The 20,755-nt window shown below is 44.5% G+C and overlaps 1 protein-coding gene across 1 annotated transcript; it reads left to right on the plus strand.

Annotated features, from left to right (window-relative positions):
- Positions 1-8,911: 8,911 nt before the first annotated feature.
- LOC136511220 (uncharacterized) lies at positions 8,912-10,270 on the plus strand. Its single transcript, XM_066505379.1, has 2 exons — positions 8,912-9,841; positions 9,881-10,270. The coding sequence occupies exons 1-2, from the start codon at positions 8,912-8,914 to the stop codon at positions 10,268-10,270; spliced, it is 1,320 nt and encodes a 439-aa protein (XP_066361476.1).
- Positions 10,271-20,755: the final 10,485 nt, after the last annotated feature.

Below are 20,755 nucleotides of genomic sequence, written 5' to 3' on the forward strand. Positions count from 1 at the left end.
AGTAGGGCTGCATCAGTCTGGTCGACCTTCGGCTTGTCTATAAGTACTGTCATGGCTTATACTTTGGTTTGTACGGCTACATCGATTCGGTCGACCTCCACTGCGAGCTCTAGTATGAGCTAGTTATCGACTTTTGTCTAGTTCAAGTACGACTACATCGATCCGGTCGACCTCCACTGCTCGAATTAGATTAATGTCAAGTTATTGGCTCTATCTAAGGGTGGTGTCCTTTGGGTAGATTCATTAAGTTACCGATATTGCTAATGTTCTTATTGATATTAGTTTGTAGCAACATCAATTTGCTCGGTCGAGATCGATCTAGATCGGCCTCATATCCTTTTAGTCCGTTGTTTGCTTTGTCACAACATGATGTTTCTTACTCTAAGCGACGGGTTATGTTTCATCGGCTGTTCTATTTTGACCTTGATCGTGCATAGTACGTTGTTAAGACGTGTATGATCTTGAAGAGGTTTGCTGGTTAGTTAAATCTGGTCTATAGTTTGTTATTATGGCTGTAACGATCCGATCGATCCCCACTGATGGCACTGTAGATTTGGAGGATGCTAATTAGTAGATTTGTTCTCGATTAGGCATGACCTTAACTGTTTGCTGTGCCTACATCGGCTAAATAGCCGATCGCCTATGCTTTAATGCCTACAGTGTGCGTCCATGATTTTGTTAAGCGTGAATAGATCTGTGTACTTTAAGGGTTTGATTTGTTGTCTTTATCACGGCTGTATCGATCCAGTCAAACCCCACTGTTAGAGATAGTAGGTTAAGTCTGATGAGTCCATAGGTTTATCCATGTGAAATAGTCGATTGTTCACACGCTGTAGTCCCTTTTCACCTAAATCGGCTATTTTAGCCGATTCATTTGAGCCTTCACGTATAACATGTCTTTTAGAAAGCCTGTCGAAGTATAGATGGTTTTTACGGATTCTTTGGTTTGAGTTTGTTATTATCATCATAGCTGCCATCGATCTGATCGAACCTCACTATTGATGGTAATAGATTAGATTTAGAACGTTTGTAGGTCTATTTGTATTAGATAGTCGATTTGTTTGCATGTTATATCCTTTCTATTAATCAATTGTGAAGGCTCCTTATCGTGCCGACAGTCGCCTAATTGGGAAGGTCCTTATTGGATTAAACATTGTGCGCGTGGCAATGCTTATATTTTGGAAACGCTGGAAGGGGAAGAGGAGTTTGATAGAGCAATCAATGATTTTTTAAAGAAGTATTAACCTAGCGTTTGGATTAATACTTGATAGTTGATTTGTTTAGTCATCGGCTCTAATAGCCGGTACCAGAAGGGTATCACCTTTAGTTCAAAAAAAAGAATTAAACCGAAGGGGTAAAAGCCGATACGATATGTATCGCCTATAGAGCAAAAACACACACAAGAACAATCATGATTCATATTATACCAGTTTCAGAGATGAATTCATAAGGAAAAGGCAAAACTTTATTCATTCATTGTTTGCTCCTAGTATAAACTAATCGAACACCTTGTTCGCAACATCTTGGGCTGGTGTGATATCTATAATGGCCGCTGCTGTGTCGTCAAAGTCCTCAATCAGCTCCTTGTGCATGTCAGGATCATCGACCATTGGGAAGCCTGGCTCCATGGTGCAGAGGTCGTGCCTGGTTTAGACTTACGCCACGGCCAGAGTCACCGATGTGCCACGACAAACACCATGGAGGGCAATCTCCTGGGCACACGCTAGGATGTTGTGTAGACGGTTGATGAGCAGAGGGCCTTGGGCATTGATGGCCGCCATAGCTGCGTTCACCGCCAGTTGGAGGGTTTTCAACTGTACCGTCAGGGCTAGCAATCAACGAGGCAAGAAGATTGTCAAAAAAGGGTCAATGAAGATAAGAATGAGGGTTTTCTTGGAATTAGGCATACCTGCCACCATGGCATCGGACTCAGCCAACCTCGCTCGAGCGACGTTGGCTTCCTCCTCTACGGTGAGGAGGGTGGCCTGGGAGGCCTCGAGATGGATCTCAAGCTGACCGTTTTCCTAAGTTGCCTCGAAATAATGGTCCTTGGCAATCCTTCACTCTCAGAGGAAGCACCGGGCATCGTCGCTGATATACGAGTCAGAGGAGTCCGACAACGAGTCCGGCGTGGGGATGTCGGCAGGTGCAGCATTGGAGGGCCCATCGACCCTGGGAGGAAGAGGAAGAAGTCTGTTATTCAAAACAAATCTGTGGACAAGTTAGAGGATTATTCATTGCCATGAGCAGAGGGCATTTAGTATTACCTCATGCAGCGGAGGCGCTGGTTCATTAGCATCTCCTCCTCCAGGATCTGCTTCGCTGCATGCTTGCCGTGGTTATCTTCGCCGGCCATGGGTGCTGGTTTAGATCTTGAGAGGAGAAGAGGAAACTGCTACAGGGTTCTTGAAGGTAGAAGGACACGAGAGAATGAGAACAGTTGCGGGTGTAGATGTATTTAAGGTCAAAGCCCTTGGCTGGTATTTATAGCCACAAAGGCGAGACAATAGATATCTTGGGACATGTGAAAGCAACCCCAATTAATGGAGGGGGAAGTGCTGCTTCACTAATACCAAGGAGAACACAGCGTTGATGACTGAGAAGGAATTCGTAGGGTTTTGTGATAAAAGCCATTTTCAGATTCAGTTAAGTCAGAGTAAAGTCAGAAATCAGAAATTGGCTAATTCAAATCGGCTCTTCTAGCTGAACCAAAAAGTACAGTTATCATTAAGTTTAAGTGCTATAAATACTGAAATGTAAATTACAAGTTAAGAGCATCATAAATTGCTCGTGCTTTCAGTCGAATAACATCAACTTTTGTAATTTGTTGTTTATGTTCTTCGACTGATCTGGGAATGCTCTCAAGACTGCTGCGAATAGCTTTGCCTTCTTTGACCTTGGTCAACATTTCTTGCTTCTTCTGTTTGATAGCATTGGGGATCTGAGTCAAGTTGGACTCATGACGTTCGATGGTGGCTTTCACACTTTCTAGTTCTTTTTCAAGCTAAGGACACCTAGCTCTCAGCTGATTCTGTTCTGGTTCAATTTTGGAAGAAGAATTCTTCAAATTATCGATCAGTTGTGCTAATTCTTTGGCTTCCGATTTGTTAGAATTCTTCTTGGCCATCAAAGCTTCACGTTCAATCAGATTTCTTTGAGCCTTTTTTACCTTGGGATCTTGGTCTTCGATATTGGATATAGGTATCAAGGCCTCAGCAAGATTTGGGGTCAAATTATTCTTGATGGCCAAGAAGATTCTTCTCATTGGGTCTGCATCCTAGATCAAATCGGCTGTATTCCTCTTGAGCATTGGCATAATGTCTTTTAGCTGATTTTTGGTCTCATCTGATAATGTCTCTTGGGAAGAAATGGCTGATAAGCTAATCTCACTCTCATCTATATATTATTCAAAATTGAAGGAGTAGCTCAGAGCTGGAGAATTAAGTGCTTATATGTGAACAAAAGAAATCTTATTAGAAATGGAAAATGGGTTGACGATGAGATGAATGGTGAGGGGAACATAGTACCTTTTCTAGAAGAGACTCTGGCTGAGGAGAAGGAACAGCCGATGGTTGAATCGGCTCTAAACTTTCAATGCTAGTGTTTTTGGTTTATATTTGTTATAGAATGACAAGAATGAGCATATGAATTTCTTACCATCGACTGTTTGCTGAGTTGGAGAATCAACGGTTTGGGTATTAGCATCAATAGGATCATCTTCAACTGGTGAATTATTAGACCTTTGCTCTTGTGTAGATTTTTTCTCAGGTAGTGTCTGATGTAGGAAAATGATCAGAGAAGAGTGAGAATTACATAAGATTAAAAGGCTTGAGGAGATACCTTGGTAGCATTAGGAGGTGAAGTAGAGAGGTTCTCATCTTCTGCTATTTTAGGTCTGTTAGAAGCATTGGTTATTTTAATTTTAATCGGCTCCTTAGGGGGATTAGCCGATGAGAGGTTGGTAGACACCGATTCAAGTGCCTGGGACAACAATTCGACATCCAAGGCAGATTGAGATGCAATAGTCGATGGCTATGAGAAAGAAATTGAATTAGAAGTTGAATATCATTTTAAAAGGGAAGATAAGTTAATTTACCAGAGTAACTGATGACTTTTTTTGCAAAGTCTTTTTCTAGTGGTGATTTTCTGAGTTACACCTTTGGTTGCCTTACGTTTTGAAGACTGATATGTGAGTATTGTTGGGGCAGCTGAGGTTTTCATCACTTGTTTTAGAGTGGGTGCAGTTGATCCCATTCTTGAGGATGGATATGGTGGATAATATTCTATGGGATACCCTTTCCTATTCACACTTGGCAGATCAAATTCGGTATCCTGCAAAAGAATTTGTTAGATGAATTGATAGGAGAACTTGTTAGATAATCCTTCTGAAAGAAAAGTAGTAAGTTACCTCACTATCAGAAACAAATTCTTCATCCAGGGCCAAATAGTTGGAATGAATTGGACTGTAGAAGAGGTGAGAGTGTCATTCTTGCCACCAGGAATCAAACAAATTTGAGGAGAAGGTAGCTCTTGTCCATTCATGCAGGCAAAGAGAAGGAAGGTTTGATCATCATCTCACTGATATCTTCTCTTGGCTTCAGAGTGTTTCTAAAGAATAGCCGAGGAGGTAGTTGATCAAGGCTGAATTAATAGGCCACAAAAGAAGGATTATAGAATTTATAAGTTGGGAGATTATCTAGGAGAAAAGAACCAGTAGCCATTTTACCACGGCCATGGCGAAATTCGGCTGGCAGTACACAGGGTTTGATAATATAACTAAAAATTGCAGCAACTGTTTCATCTGAGCAACCTGATTCAAACCGAAATTTGACTGGCAGAACTAGTTCATTGTTTTCATCTTCATAATAAGGCAGCCAAGTCAAGATGTTTACATCAAACTCTTTGTAAAATTTCTTGAAAAGGTGGCCTACATCAACAACAATTGTTATGGTTGATGCAGCTTCACCATAATTCATACACTATCGAGTTCTTCCTTCTTTTCTTTTATAATCTTCAGCAAAGTTAGAAGAAGGGAAGCTCAGATTCCTAAGATCGGGTCTTACAATCTTATGCATATACAGATTCAGCCACAATTGTATTAACCATCGAGGGCCACTGATGGTATGCACTGGTTTATTTTTCAGTAATTGGACAGATACTTGGTGTATCAGATGATAAACATACCCTAGCAGATATTTTCTGAGGGGGGGTCTCATTGTTGGCTGCTAGACGCTCTGCCATGTATTTATGATTATAAGTTGGTCCACAAGATGACCCACAAAAGATGAATTTTTCTAGCCACATATTCAGGAAAGCTACATGCTCTCTTTCATCAACAATCGATCCATCCCCAATATGGTTCAGAATATAGCTTGCTCATCCTGTGCAGTTTGATATTTTGGCTAATTTCTTGGACCCATCACTTAAGAAATCATAGGGTTGCATTGATCTTAATATTTTAAGGCCGGTCAACATGTAAATATCAGCCAAAGTGATGGTCATTGGACCGTGATAAAAAACAAAAGCATTCAAAGTGTTGGACCAAAAGTAAGATACATAGATCAGAAGTGAGTCATTCCTCTCTATTCCAGACAGTGGGAGTGTCAGGCATTGATTCAAGTCATAAATTTTCCAATCTCTAGCCTTTTTCTCTCATACCCTACAGAACCAATCCCTCCATCCCTTAGGCATTTTGGGTCAGTTTCTAAAGGGAGTTTTGGTGTTCCAGAAAGACAAATCTACTATAGATTGTTTAAAGGGGATTCGGTTGGTTTCTTGATTGATAAAATCAGATGGATCAGGGTCACCTATGGGTCTAAGATAATAGGCATTAGGAACAACAGCCGATGAAATCAAAATTTTGTTCTTCATTTTCTAGGAACCAGATAAGATGAATTTAAAAAGAGAGAAAAGTGCAGAGTAGCGGCTAACACTTGAAAGGCGAAAATTTGAAGGCATACCTCAGGAATGTGGACGATGGTTGCCATTGTAGCCAAAATAGATCTAAATCTGAGGAAGGTTACTTGAACGACAACTTGGTAGAGCAGAGAATTTGCTAGGGTTAAGACTTTGGCGGTGGCGGCTTTGACTATTGAAACTTGCTCAAGAGAAAAGGGGAAAATAAGCAGGCCGAACAAGTTGGAAATAATACTGTTGGGGTATTATATAGAATTCAGCCCGAGAAATCAGGAGTCATACGTATATTTCAGAATGAGCAGTTGCAATACAGTGAGGAGATAAATAGAAATTTTGGAATAAAATTATTTTTATCCTAAAATTAGAGGGCATGTGTTTACACCAAAATTTAGGAAGAAAAACGTGGGAACTCGAAGCTTCCAGGACTGTGTCATCAAGGAATCGATTAGATGTGAATCGGTATCAGCTGATTTAGATGCGATGTCAGAATCAACTATTTTATAGATGATGTCAGCGGACGGCGTCAATGGATTATGCTTGAATGGCGTTAGGAAGATGTGTCGGACTCTACAAATAAGGAAGATTAGGGTCCAAGTTATTATTAAGTTTGGAAGTTTTCTTTTATTCCAAGAATTATAATGAATCGTATTTGAGTATGATTCATATTTAGATTCCGATCTAAATATTAGACTCTGGTTATTGTGAGAAAAAAAAATGAATACTTAATCAATACAATCTTTCTGGCTTTCGCCGTCGCATTAGGAATAGGAATATTGTAGATCTCGATGAGTTATTCAGCAAACAAGGCTGCATCAACTGATCGACCTCCAGCTTGCTTGTGAGTACCGTCATGACTTGTATTGTGCTTGTAAAGCTGCATCAACTGATTGATCTTTTATGAGCCATAATATAAGTTAGTTATCGATCTGTATCATAGTTTGTAAGGCTGCATCACCTTATTGATCTCTTATGAATCATAATATACATCAAAGTTATCGATCTTGTGTTAAATAACTTGTTATTTAATACAATATCAACAGTTATCGAATCTGTTAAGATTAGTAAGATTTTCCTTGCTGTTTTTGTTGATTCACCAGATATCGATCTTGTTATAATTAATGTTTTTTAATTATAATAAAATCACCCGATTGAGATAGAGATAGAGATAGATCGGCATCATATTATCTTAATTGATCATCCTTTGATCTGGTCACGCTTTAAATCTTATAATTTATAGCTTAATTCTGCTAGATCGGTTGTTTTATCTCTATTCTAATCAGACATAGTATGCATCCAAAGCCATGTTTTAATCTTGAATAAACTCACTAGTTAATGAGATCTAATCTAATAACACTGTCATAGCTGCATCGATCCGGTCGAGCCTCACTGATAAGACTTTATATTAGAAATTATCGATTAGTGGTCTTGTTCATGATCAAGATATGTACTCTGTTTGTTTGCTATGACTGCATCGGCTATTTTAGCCGATTTTCCTATACTCTCACGCATATAGCATGTTTTTATGAATCTGTCAATATATAGATGATTTTATAGATTCTTTGGCTTTGGTTTGTTATCATTATCATAGCTGCATCAATCCGATCGAACCTCACTGTTGATAATAATATATTAGACTTAAAACTGTTTGTAGATTTATTTATATTAGATAATCGATTTGTTCGCATGTTATACTCTTTTCATCAAACTTATCGGCTATACGCTTTATATCGATCATGCTCTATTTAGTCGATGATGCTTTCTGATGTTCGATGAGCATCGGTTATTTTGATTTATATCATTATCATTTAATATTAGCCAATAATTCTTGATTTCAAGATCTTCATTTCATTGATATGCTGGATATCGACTATTTAGTCGATAGCCTCATTGAATCGGCTATCTAGTCGTATATTTGGAACTGTTTGGTACAACACCGACATGTTCCACCTTAAATTACTAATAAGATTTTCTCTCCTTGTCAATTACAGGTCAAATTGACTGGCTCGTCATTGGATTTTCAGAATCGGCTGGTTCTGTGTTGAAGCCAAACAAATCTCTAGACTTGTTTCACTCAAATCTTCCGGCTTGTCGTGTATTGATCACGTCGCCATATTTTTATGTCAACGGAATCCAGGGACGGCTTCGAGTCTGGACTCGGCCCGTTGCCCAGCCCAGCCACTTGTCTGACTCTGCAGACGCTCGGCTGGCCTGCAATACCAGCGGCGAGGTGGCGTGTCAGCTCAACAGTGTTCACGGCGATTTCTGCAAGAAAAACTCGGTCAAAAGTGCTTTATCTGCATCCTCCCTTAGGACCCGTCTGGAGGAGCTCCGGGGGCTCCGGCTCTGGTACTGTTCATGCACTGTAGCACGGAGCCGGCGGAGCTCGAAATCGTGGCTTCGCCGGCTCCTTCTCTTTTCGGCTTCTTTTCAGTTCATTTTGCGCCTCGATTTCCGAAACGGCTCCTGCTACAGTATCGCTGCAGTACCCGAGGTGAGGAGCCGAAGTCGCCGGGAGCAGCGCCAAACGCGTCCTTCGTTCGTCTCACACCACAATCTCACCGCTATCCCTCAGTTACTTCTCTCTACTACTCAAACCAGGCCTCTGATGATCGATGGTGACAACCGCGCTTACTCACCCCGCATTACTGTGCCTGGAGATCATTCCGATCGACACCTCATCAGGCCTGCTCAGGGCTATCGGACACGTACTAACTTCGCCGGCGGCGAGGCAGCTGATGAGCTGCATTCTACCTCCAGGCAATCTGCATTATTCCTTAGGAGTGATGGCAACTCCCTGCTGAAGAAGTGTTTCAGGTGCTTATCCTTCGATCACCTAGTGGCCGATTGCAGAGACCATACAAAATGCGCCCGGTGCCATCGCTTAGGTCACAAGAGCTTTCAATGCAAATCCATCATCAACATGTCGACCCACTCTGCTGATACCTCCGACTCTACCGCCTCTTCACCCCGTGCTCGCTCCCCCGCCACTTCCGCCATGATCGCTGCCACCGGCAACCTTATCCACAACCACTTCGCCAACCCTGCTCGCCATGCCAACAATGCCGTCCACGGCCCACCGCTCCATGCCAATCCCCCCAATCCTCCCGCTCCACCACCCACACCTGGCGCTGGGTCATCCACCTCTGCTCCTGCCAGGCGTTCCATGGCTGAGGCGCACGTTAGCAACGAGAACTATGAGGCCTCAAGGGTGTACGCGTATGTCCACCTCGAGCAGGCGGTCCACAGCCCTCATCTCTTCATCCACTACGCCATGGAGCAGGTCTGCGGCGCGCCTCCGTTCCACCTCGCGGCCTCTTCCCGCGGGGTCGGTATCATGGTGTTCGCCACCATGGAGGCTCGAGAGCACGTGGTCTCCATGTCGCCTATCAACTACGACGTCAACACCATCTCCGTCGAGCCCCATGAGGAGGCTGACAACCGCTTCTATGCCTTCTACCACATCTACGCCGAGATCACGGCTGTCGACTTCCCCCTTGAGCACTGGGAGGAGGCTCTTGCCAGAGAGGCTCTGGGCGTAATAGGTAATGTCTGCTGCACTGACCCCGTCTGCCTCCTTGAAGTCGACTTTACTTCCATGCGTGCGGTTGTGCGCCTTGATCATGACCGTGAGGTCCCTGAGCAGCTCCTTGTGCGCAACCATAGCGGTCCTACTTCTATTGCCACCATATACACTATTCGCACCTGGCTGGATGCCAACCCTGTGCCTGACTTCTCCAACTACACTTTTGGCCCGGTGCCAGCTTTGCATACTGCTCCCCACTGTCACCCTGTTGGCAATCCTCCCACCCAGATGCCTGCTGCTCCTGAAAACCTTGTTGCCACTGTCCTGGAGTGGGAGATCCCTACTGCTACGCCCAACCTTCGCCCTGTCCGCACCAGGCGCGCCACTCCTTATCCCACTACTGCCAATGCTAGCTCTTCCAACTCTAACACCAACAAAGAGCCGCTCCTTCTTGCTCTCCCTTGGTATGGTGTCTGTGGGGTGCCTCTGCAGGAGGTCGATGAGGAGATTGTCACTGCAGACGCTGCCACTGCTCTGGCAGACCTGAGTCTGGACGTGCCGCCCGTGTTCTCCGCTGGTGGGCGAACTGAAGAGGAGCATGAGAGCCGTGCGCAGAAGAGGAGTGTCAGGCGCAAGAGGGCCAAGGACAGTGCCCGGAAGCTGCGCAGGAGCTTGAGGCTCAAGGAAAAGGAGGAGGCAACCTTCGAGCTCCCGGAGGACAAAGCCGCACGTGTCCAGCAGGCCAAGTTTGATTTCTCTGTCTGTGGTGTATCTGAGGAGGAGATTGCCGGGATCTCTGGTGTGGCGGCCTCGCCGTCCACTAGACAGTGATGCGTCACCAAGCAGACATTCGTGAAGATGGCGCCAACCATCGGTCCAAGGAGCTGCGTGCCTCCAATTTTGTCTACTCCGGTAGTGGCGCTAGGACCACCCCCCTTAGCCTCTTCCATGCTTCTTCCATGCTTGCGCGAATCAAAGGCACCGTAAGAACAAAATCCGGATCATTGAACATGATGGGTGCGAGGTGCACAGCCATGACCAGAAGGCCGCAGTCCCCCACTCCTTCTATTTGAACCTCCTCGGCTCCCCGAGTGCGACTAACTGGAACTTTCATCTCGAGGATCTTTACCCGGAGGGTGCCAGGGCCCTCGGCCACCTCGATGCTGCTTTCAATCACGATGAAATCCACCTGGCCTACCGTCATATGCACTCTAATGCCAGTCCTGGCCCGGATGGGTTCGGCTCCTTGTTCTTCAAAGCAACTTGGCCTACCACCTCCCTCGATCTGTTCTCCTTCTTTGATGCCTTCCACGCCCATTCTGCTGACTTGGAACGGCTGAACCGCTCCTATCTGGTGCTTCTGCCTAAGAAGGATGACGCTCGAAAACCTCAAGATTTCAGGCCCATTGCTCTTCAAAATTCCACTGTCAAAGGAATCTCCAAAGTCCTCACGAATCGAGTGCAGCCCACATTCCTTCTCTGATTGGAAGCGACCAATCCGGTTTTTAGGACGATGCATAGCGGACAGCTTTGTGTATGCTGCTGAACTGCTCCACTGCTGTTATCAAAGAAGCTCTCCCACCATCATTTTGAAGCTGGACTTCCACAAAGCTTTTGATTGCGTTAACTGGGACAGCCTCGATCGTATCCTTCGCTGCCGTGGTTTCTCTGATAAATGGTGCAGCTGGATCGCTGAGTTGCTTCAAACTGGCAAAACCGCCGTCCTTCTTAATGGCGTCCCTGGAAGATGGATCAACTGCCATAAGGGCCTGAGGCAGGGGGACCCCCTCTCCACATATCTGTTTGTCATTGTCACTGATGTCCTCCGTCGTTTACTTCATCACCATTCCCTTGCCACTGCCATCCACCACCCCCTAGCTTCTGGTCAGCCGTGCCCCGTCCTTCAGTACACTGACGATACCTTGATCTTCCTGCGCTGCTCCTCTGACGCCATCTTGGCTACTAAGAGAATTCTTGAGCTCTTTGAACTGGCTAGTGGACTCTCTATTAACTACCATAAAACCACTTTCCTCCCTGTTGCTGTCCCTGCGAATACCGCTACTAATCTTGCTGCTGCTTTTGGTACCTCTGTGTCCGCCTTTCTCCAAACGTATCTGGGTCTTCCGTTGTCTCCCCACAAGGTCTCTGTCGCTGACTGCCTCCCTCTAATCTCCTCCTGTGACAATTACCTCTCTGGCTGGCGCGCCTCTCTCCTCAACAGAGCTGGGCGCCTCACGCTCTCCACCTCTGTGCTTAGCTCTATTCCGCTCCACTACATTTCTGCTATTAATGTTCCGAAAACGGTCATCAAGGCTATTGATCGCCGTCGTCGTGCTTTTTTCTGGACTGGAGATGAGGTTTGCCACGGTTCTAAATGCCTCGTAGCATGGGACAATGTTCAAGCCAGTAAGGAAAATGGAGGGCTTGGGGTGAAGGATTTGGAACTCCAGAACCGCTGCTTACTCATGAAATTCATCAACAAACTCTTTTCTAATGAGCAAGCCAGCTGGAAAGATTGGCTACTGCCTGACGCTGCTTCTTTTGACACCCCAGCTGCCGGATCCCATAGTTACCTTTGGAGGATTATCAATGATGAGCTCAACATGTTAGATAGTTTGGATCATCTAGTAGTGGATCCAGTGGGTGAGTTCTTTTCTAATTGAATTACATAGACCTAGAGTTTACTTTCCATATTCCCTTTGGATATCTTTCTATATTCCCTTTGAAGTCATCTTTGTCTTGTAGACCCATTATAGCCTACTGTTTTGGCTCAATTAGAAATTTCTTCTAAGTCCTAAACATCCTTGGTATTTATCGATTTCATTTCATGTTCCTTTGCTTCTTGCCATTTAGATGAGTGAACGCCTCTCATGGCTTCTTCAAATGAGGTGGAATCACTCTCTATTTAAATTTCTTTCTTAACTTTTACTTCTTAGTCACCAGAAATATCTTATTTTCTTATTCTTTGAGACCTTGTGGGGCCTCGTGGCACTTCTTTCATATGGGGCTATTGTTACTCTTCATTGTCAAAAGGCAATTGTTCTATAGCCTCCTGTATCACAAGATCCTTGTTTACTTATTCATCCTCTTTAAGAGCTAACATCTGGTGTTGTATATGTCATATAACATCAGCATGTATAAATCAATTTGTTGCTCTAAAAAACACTGTAGTGGATATGTAATCCCACTTCTATTCAAGCCTTAGGTATCTACGTACCATGCTCTCCCAGATTACTCCATCTTCTGTAAAGATGGTGTATCTTTAAATTTCTTATTTTAGGTTTAATCTGCTAGAAAACTCATACGGCGCGTTTAGCACCGCCTTGATAACTCTGAACTCGTCCAGTATGAATACTAGCCGACTATGCTATCTTTCCATCGGAACTATAAAAAGTCCAGAAATTTAGCTATTTCTTTACTTTAGGGGTATCGTTATTATGACCGTCTTACTCCCTCAACGATCACATTCATCTTTTATAGATCACTTTTACCTTCAATGCATAGTATGCATTGCATTATCTGAAGTATGGGAAAGTATCTTTCTTAATTATCTTTCTTAATTAATCTTATATTTCTCTCCCTCGAAATGTGGTATGAACTTTTCTACCATAATTTCAAAACATTCAGAACTCTTGTGAATGAGGAAACTTTGATTACTTCTTCATCCACATAATTACATCATGCAAACAAAATTCGTATGGGAGTACATTTTCCTCATTACACTTCAAAACTCAACATAGTCTATTATTATCAATACTTCTGCAAGTCACACTTGCATATCATTCTTATCTTTTGGTTCACATGCAACTTTCTTTTGTTCTTAAACTCATTGAGTACTTAATGACCATGACACAATCAGAGTGTACGGTCAATACTAGGATAGCATAAGAGCTATCCCCAACTTCTCTCCATGTGCGGGATATTTCTTTAGAGCACATGAGTCATCACATCCTCCTCCCGCCATGCGGGATAAGTACTATGCCAACTTTACCCCGTCATGTGGGTATTTTCTCAATATTTTCCCGCCATGCGGGTACTATCACAAACTTTTCCCGCCATGCGAGATAATTCCCTTGAACGAACATAATTGCCAGGATTGGCTCGTGTTCAATCATCAAATTCAGAAATAAATCCGAATATTCTTTTAACACACATGTTTAATCCAATGTTGGTCAAATTAAACATGTATATGACTTTTACAACTCTCATAAGTGAAACTGAAAATAAATTCTTCTTCACAGAGAGTACATAAAAGATATTTCTCAATGAAGACTCTCATTGATCTATCTCTTTTCTTGGATCAATATCCTAGAATTCTTTTCTTTTGAAGCCATTCTTTAAAGAGAACACAGTCCCTTTAAGCAATGGCATTCTTTCATATATAACTTGCCCTTAGGCATTTCATCATCTGAGTCACAAGTACCCAGCTCATTTCTCTTACTGCCTTCAAGAATGAAAGCAAGGAGGTCTTTTGTCTAAAAAATATTCAACAATAATGCTCATTAAACTTTGAAATCTTTATGTTCTATTCTATATCACCGTTGGGCAGAAATAGAATAAAACATCATTCTTCTACATTAATTCCACATCACCGTTGGGCAGAAATAGAATTAACGTATAGAAATTCAATAATCTTGAAAACATAGAACTGCTCCTCAAAATTAAATTCTCCCGTTGGTTCGAATTTAATTAGAAGACAATCAACTTCATTGTAGCGGAAACATGAAAATACATTTCTCTAGTTTAAGAGCATTCCTTGATCTTTATCTTTTCTCTGAAAAATTGGTCACTTTGATGCAAAATTCATCAGAGATTTAAACTTTAAACATAAAACTCATAGAATTATAATATTGTTATAATCAACGTTGGTCAGAAAATAACAATACCATAATTTAACTTTAAACTTAAACTCATAAATAAACTTATAATATTGTTATCATCAACGTTGGTCAGAAAATAACAATATTATAATTTATCTTAACTATCAACCGACTATTTCTACAATTAATTTTTTTTCAGTTGGTTCCAATTTTAACTGGAGGATAAACTTTTCATTATTTACTGAATAACTATAACTGCTCTTCAAATTAGAAGACAATAAACCTTTAACTTTGCAGCGGAAACTTGACAAAATTTCTTTTCCTACTTTTCAGAAGCATTTTTTTGTACTTTTCTACTCTTTGAAAATTCTAACACATTGGTGCAAAAATTACCAGAGATTTTAAATCATTCTTTGAATGAAATCATCAAAATTTGCTTCTGAAAAATAATAATACAATTCTTAATCATCACTGTGCATTCTGGCCCGGTTCAGCACTGTGTAGCCCGGAGCCCAGCAGCAGCAGTGCGCGCGGCCCAGCTGCTCACGCGCTCGGCCCAGATGCTACAGCAGCGCGCGGCCCACCACCGCTATGCGCGCGCCTTCCTCCCCGTGCCCAGGCCGCAACCTGGGCCTGGGCCGGGAAAGCTCAATCCCGCCTGGGCTGCGAAACGGCCCATTCGATCTCGGCCATCCGTCCAGATCCGACGGCCGAGCGCGCATTTCGCTTGGATAAAACGCCGACGCCGCGCGCGCCCGAGGAAACCCTAACCTCATTCTCTTTGGCCCTCTCTCTCTCTCTTCGCCTCACTCCGCTCTCTCTTCGCAGCGTAGCAGGAGCTAGCCACCGAGTGAGAGGGCGAGAGCAACGACGGTGGAGCGAAAGCCATGGCGCCGTCGCTGGCCCCCTCGCCGGCGTGCGCGCTCCCCAGCGGGTGAGCGCGCCACCGTCGAGCGGCCTGGCCGCGGCGCCTCTTTGGCCGGAGCCCGGCGAGCATCGGCTCAGCGTTCTTTTCCCCCCGCGTCGATCTTTACGACGGCGAGGTTCTCTTTTCCTTTTCCCCTTCTTTGATTCTTGTTCTCTTTTGTTTCTGATTCTACCGATTTGGGGATTAGGGTTAGGGTTAGGGTTAGGGATGTGCACTGTCTTTCTTTTTCCCGAATTGATTTCGGGTTTTAGGGTTCGATTTTGACATGAAAACGAGCCCTGCTTCTTCTTTAACCCAGTTAGGGTTCGAGTCTGTTCTTCTTCCCCACGCGCTTCTTCGTAGGGTTAGGGTTCCGGTCTGTTGGATCCGAATCAAATTCGAACTCCACTCTTTCTTTCCATTCGTTTTTCTTTGCTTTTGATTCGAAAAACCCTAGATCTACACCCTAGGGTGGCGAACTGCTAGGGTTAGGGTTCTTTGTTGAAACCGTGTTTCAATCTCATCCCCACTTTTCCCATACCCGATCTAGGGTTAGGGTTCGATTTGCTTTTCTTTCCCCGATCTAGATCCACATACTAAACCTTGCTCTGGTACCATTGTTAGATAGTTTGGATCATCTAGTAGTGGATCCAGTGGGTGAGTTCTTTTCTAATTGAATCACATAGACCTAGAGTTTGCTTCGGGGGTAGGAGACAGAGAGAGAGGGAGATGTAGGAGCATCTGACCGTCGGAGGAGCTCTCTGCCTTCGCTGGTTCGTTGGTGAAGATCTGCGCACGGGCAGCGACGTTTGGTGTAGCTGTGGAGACCGGCGGTGGTGGAGGCAGTGGCGCTTCCCGACGCTGGCAGTGCCACCCTCTGGATCGGATTAGGGTTAGGACAGTGGGACTGTGGCGGCGGTGAGCCTCGTACCCAGAGCCGTTTGCCCCACCTCCTCTTTATAGGCACTGTGCGATTGGGGGCCCCTAGCCACTAGATGGCTGGACGTCCCCGATCAGGACGCGGTCAAGGGGTCCGTCTCGACCGTTGGGTCAAGACGGATGAGATCAATTCTAACACAATACCTTTCGTTCTATTACCTATGTCATCGTCAACAATGGCTTATCTACCTCTTTTTGGTTTGACCAATGGCTTACTGATGGCCCTCTATACATCACTCACGCAGCTCTTTTCTCACGTACCATTAGGCCTAATGTATCGGTGCAATGTGTTTTCCAAAATGGGTTTGATTTGCGGCTTAGGCCCCGGCTCACTAACGCTGCTAGCAAACAGCTAGACAGCCTGACTGTTTGTTTGCAGGGGATCAACCTCGGTGACGGCCCAGACACAAGACTGCTCAAGCTAAACGGGCAAGCCATACACTGCTCGGGGAACCTACGCCGCTCTTGATACTGCACGCGATAACACGGACTCACATGGTCGACGCATCTGGGGGACTCGAGTACCAAACAAAGTGAAGGTGTTTGCCTGGCTGTATTTCAAAGACTGGTTGAGCACAAGAGTCAACCTTCACGCCAAGCATGTTGTTGATGATGATCAGTGCCAGAGGTGTGCTAATTCAGTAGAGGATCGGAATCATGTCTTCTTCGGTTGCTCAAGCAGCTCTGAACTCTGGAGAGTCATGGGGCTGAGTCATATTTCTCTTCTGTCCGATGATGAAGTCTGGAACGCCAATGCACCCCCTGGCCTCGACGCATCAATTTGGCCGTTCGTTTTCCTGACGATCCTCTGGAGACTATGGGACGATAGAAATGGTCAAGTTTTCCGGAACGAAACTTCCTGTAGTAGAGTTGTAATCTCGCGGGTTTGTGATGACCTTGTGGTCTGGCGCAAGCGCCTTCACCCTGATCTTGTAAACAGCCTCGATGGCTGGCGTAGCTTCCTCCTCGATTGTACTGGTACTGCTTTTGCTCACTCCGGGTAACTGGAGTGTTTGCCTTTGGAATGAAGAAGGTGGGGAAACTCTCCCCCCGTTTTAGTTTAAAAAAAAAACTGCGTGCACTTGTTGTCCTGAATCCTGATGGTTCATGACTAATCCAGTAACCCTTCTCTGAAGCCAACATATCGGCAATGCGTACGAACGGATCAGACCTGATCAATTACTCTGTCTGAAACAACCACGTTCCTCCCTGCTAGCATAATTAGACAGCAGCAGCAGCACCCAGACCCGAGCAGCGAGCAGGAGCCTGTGACGGTGGGGCGGCGAAGGCTGGCCGTGTTCTGTTCAGATTCAGACGCGGCTCCCCATCCCATGTGTCACCTGCGGTTTTCGAAGATGGCCGTACGGCGACCCGCAAAAGAAACGGCAATAATACGCTTGCCTTGCTTGCTAGTGGCCTTTCCATGGCCCGAAAACGCAGCCGAAGCATGGAATCCGTGCACGTGGTCGCCACGTGACCCGATCGAGCAGACGGACTTGCCTTGATTCGGTTGCATCAGCATCCAGGAATGCGTGCAGGTGCAGGTGCAGTCCCATGGGCTCGCTCAGCTCCGGCCATGACCTGGCCGGGCTGTGGGCATCAGTTCAGTTTCCTGCATGGTATGTACAGTACAGTACTGGTTCTGGTTGCTCGACAAATTCACTTTCCAGCAGCAGTTTATAGTGGAAACTGCGAGTCATTTAAGTTCAGTGTCTAGTTATATGATCGTCTGAGGAGAGGAAAAAAAGAGGAGATTAAGCTGCTGTTCTAATGCAACGACTTGAAGTTTAATTTGGTCTGCACCAGATGTTCTGCATATACTTTTCACTCCGAAGCAGAACCAGTATGGTAGGATTCCTACGCACCTGTCTTTGTCTTGTCAGTGCACTACACAGTCCCCACTTCATTTGCACACATGCATCAGAGAGCATAGATGGTCAGCACTGGAGTCCAGGCTAGAACAAATCTTCCTTCAGATGCATGCCTGTACGGTTCCATACCTCTGATAGCTCAGCCAGATCATTACTTCATGAACACCTTTCTTTAACTAACAATACAAAAGATACGTGAACCCTTTGCGCGTTCTCAGAAGAATAAAGGAAACATAATGTTCAATGAAATAGAAAACTTCTCATTCTATTTTCTGATGGAATAATGTGACATTACTTTACATTACATATACTGGACATGCCACTTATATCTCCCTTTAGAATAGCATATCGTCTTGTCCAAGTTGAGGCCGCGTGCACCGTGTGCAGCCGACCAAGACAGTTCTGCAGACCAAGGCAGGCACCTACCTGCTAGGCACAGCATACTGATGTGCCATCTTCCTAGAATCAAATTCCATTTCGCGCGCGTTTAGTTCGCGAAAAGTGCGAAATTTGGCTACGGTAGTAATTTCGTTTTTATTTGGCAATTAGTGTTCAATCATGGACTAATTAGGCTCAAAACGTTCGTCTCGCAATTTCCAACCAAACTGTGCAATTAGTTTTTATTTTCGTCTACATTTAATGCTCCATGCACGTACCGCAAAATTCAATGTGACGGGTACTGTAGCACTTTTTGAGAAAACTTTTCGCGAACTAAACAAGGGCTTCATGTCGAAATGGCCACTAGCATACATTATCTGTCGGTTAGGAATATCTAGCACTAGCAGGACATGAATCCGAGAGAGGAGCTACTAGCTACTAAGAGCAAGTATAATAGCAGGCTGTAAGCCGACTAAATGCTGAGGTGGAGGAAAGAGGAGAGGAGAGAGAGGAGAAGCGGGCTGTAAGCTTACAGCCGGCTTGGGCACAAGAACCAAGAAAGTCTGTGAGAGAGACAAGTGGGCCATGTATTAACTATAAAGAGCTAACTACTATATGAGTGGGCTGAGAGAATGCTGTAAGGAACCTTACGGATAGCAAGCCGACTGTATTATTAGTCTTGCTCTAACTACTGCTAAGCATCTGCAAATCCAAATTCCTAATTGCGGCATCAATTCGGTGTCAAGAGGAGGCACTGTCCCCTGGAGCGTCATCAGAGTTCGCGCCACTTGACGGGGCGGGATGCCGCATATGCTGGTGGATTGGCAGCGGCAGCGGCAGCCTCCCGCTTCCAAGAAGGGGTATATGCCCCTTCCAAGGTGACGTTATGATATGCACAAGTAGGCACCAGGCCGGCGCTACTTGCAAGACGTGAGCCTTCGTCGCCCGTCGCCTCCTATATAACCCTACGGGATGCTCTCACTTGGCCACACGCCATTGCAGAAGCAGATCCAGCAGTAGTGGTGCAGAGCAGCAGAGCCTTCACAGCTACTGAGCTCCTAGCCTCTTCTGTTGGTTCGGGCAGGATGAATAAGCCATGGAGCAGCAGCCAGGGGAAGCGCAGGGGAGGAGGGCTCAGAAGGGTGCTGAGGGAGCAGAAGGCTAGGCTCTACATCATCCGGCGATGTGTCGTCATGCTCCTCTGCTACCATGATTGATCTCCTGCTGCTCTGCTCCTCTTCTTAGCCACTGACTCAGTCTAGGTGTTCTTGCTGCTTTTGATCTTCGGTTTCTAGCTTGTAGGGTTGACGATTCTTCCATGTACATAAGCTAGTTCTCAGGTAGCTACTAACATCTGAGTGTTGTTTTGTGTTGCTGTTTTTTTCCTCCTAAGTCCTACAATGGCAAGGATGTATGTACTGTGCTAGTTGTTGTCTTGTGTGTTTGATAGCTCTCTATAAGAATTGGAAGATCAGGAAAAAAAAACTTGTCTTTTGGTATCTACCTTTTGTCTTACATTCAGATTCGCTCTTTTTTTTTTCGCGAACACGCAACTTTGGCGCGTCTTTCATTAAGAGGAGACATTCAGATTCACTTTAGTACAGCTGTTTGACCAATCGTGTACAGAAGGTCTTCAAATCAAGTATGAATCTGAAGAGCTGCGCTTAACACTTTATGCGCGTGACCAGAAAGTGAAAATATATGCTATCCGAAGATTTTATCAAGCAGAACCAATGCGGCCTTGTTCGTTTGTTCTCAAAATCAAATGGATTGAAGAGGATTGGAGGAGGTTGAGGGGGACTTTGACTTGTAGGGGATTTAATCCCCCTCAATCCCTATGGAAATGGCATGCCATACTTCCCAGTTTTCTGGTGTGTTCTCTATCTTTCAACCAGCAAACCTCTTTTATTGAAAGAATAGGTTCCTTATATATTGGTAAATAAACCACCAAGTTGACAACTTGCCCGTGGTACTTTTAGTTTCCAGCAGCAATCAAAAACTAAAAAATATACATAGTTTCAGACTTAAAACTGCCAAAAGATGGACCATGAAAACCTGTGCAACGATTAAGTAAAGGCCTAATAGTACTACTGGTACTGGGTACAGTGAGCAGCAAGCACTGGACCACAACTAAATGAGAAGCTTCAAGGTACTTGCATATACGTCAGGTAAGAATGACCTGTCTCTCGTTCTTGAATTCTGAATTTTGAGAGGCACAGCTCATTGTGAGCAGATGCCTGGCAGATCTCGTCAGGTAAAAATGTACTGTATTACGTCCTTATTTTGAATAATGACAACTCGCTAGATGGTTGAATTGAAAGTCTTTCTAACATGAATGACTAGGCACTGATTATATAAGAAAAAAAAAACTATCAACTGAACATGCTGGTTTGTGCATGGC

The sequence above is a fragment of the Miscanthus floridulus genome, chromosome 16 (assembly GCF_019320115.1).
Source record: "Miscanthus floridulus cultivar M001 chromosome 16, ASM1932011v1, whole genome shotgun sequence".
Classification (NCBI taxonomy): domain Eukaryota; kingdom Viridiplantae; phylum Streptophyta; class Magnoliopsida; order Poales; family Poaceae; genus Miscanthus; species Miscanthus floridulus.

Bases quoted from the DNA above. Each gene is read 5' to 3' on its own strand.
- LOC136511220 (XM_066505379.1), top strand. From the start codon at position 8,912: ATGATCGCTGCCACCGGCAACCTTATCCACAACCACTTCGCCAACCCT. The intron at 9,842-9,880 runs GCCAATGCTAGC...ACCAACAAAGAG, and splicing joins CCACTCCTTATCCCACTACT to CCGCTCCTTCTTGCTCTCCC.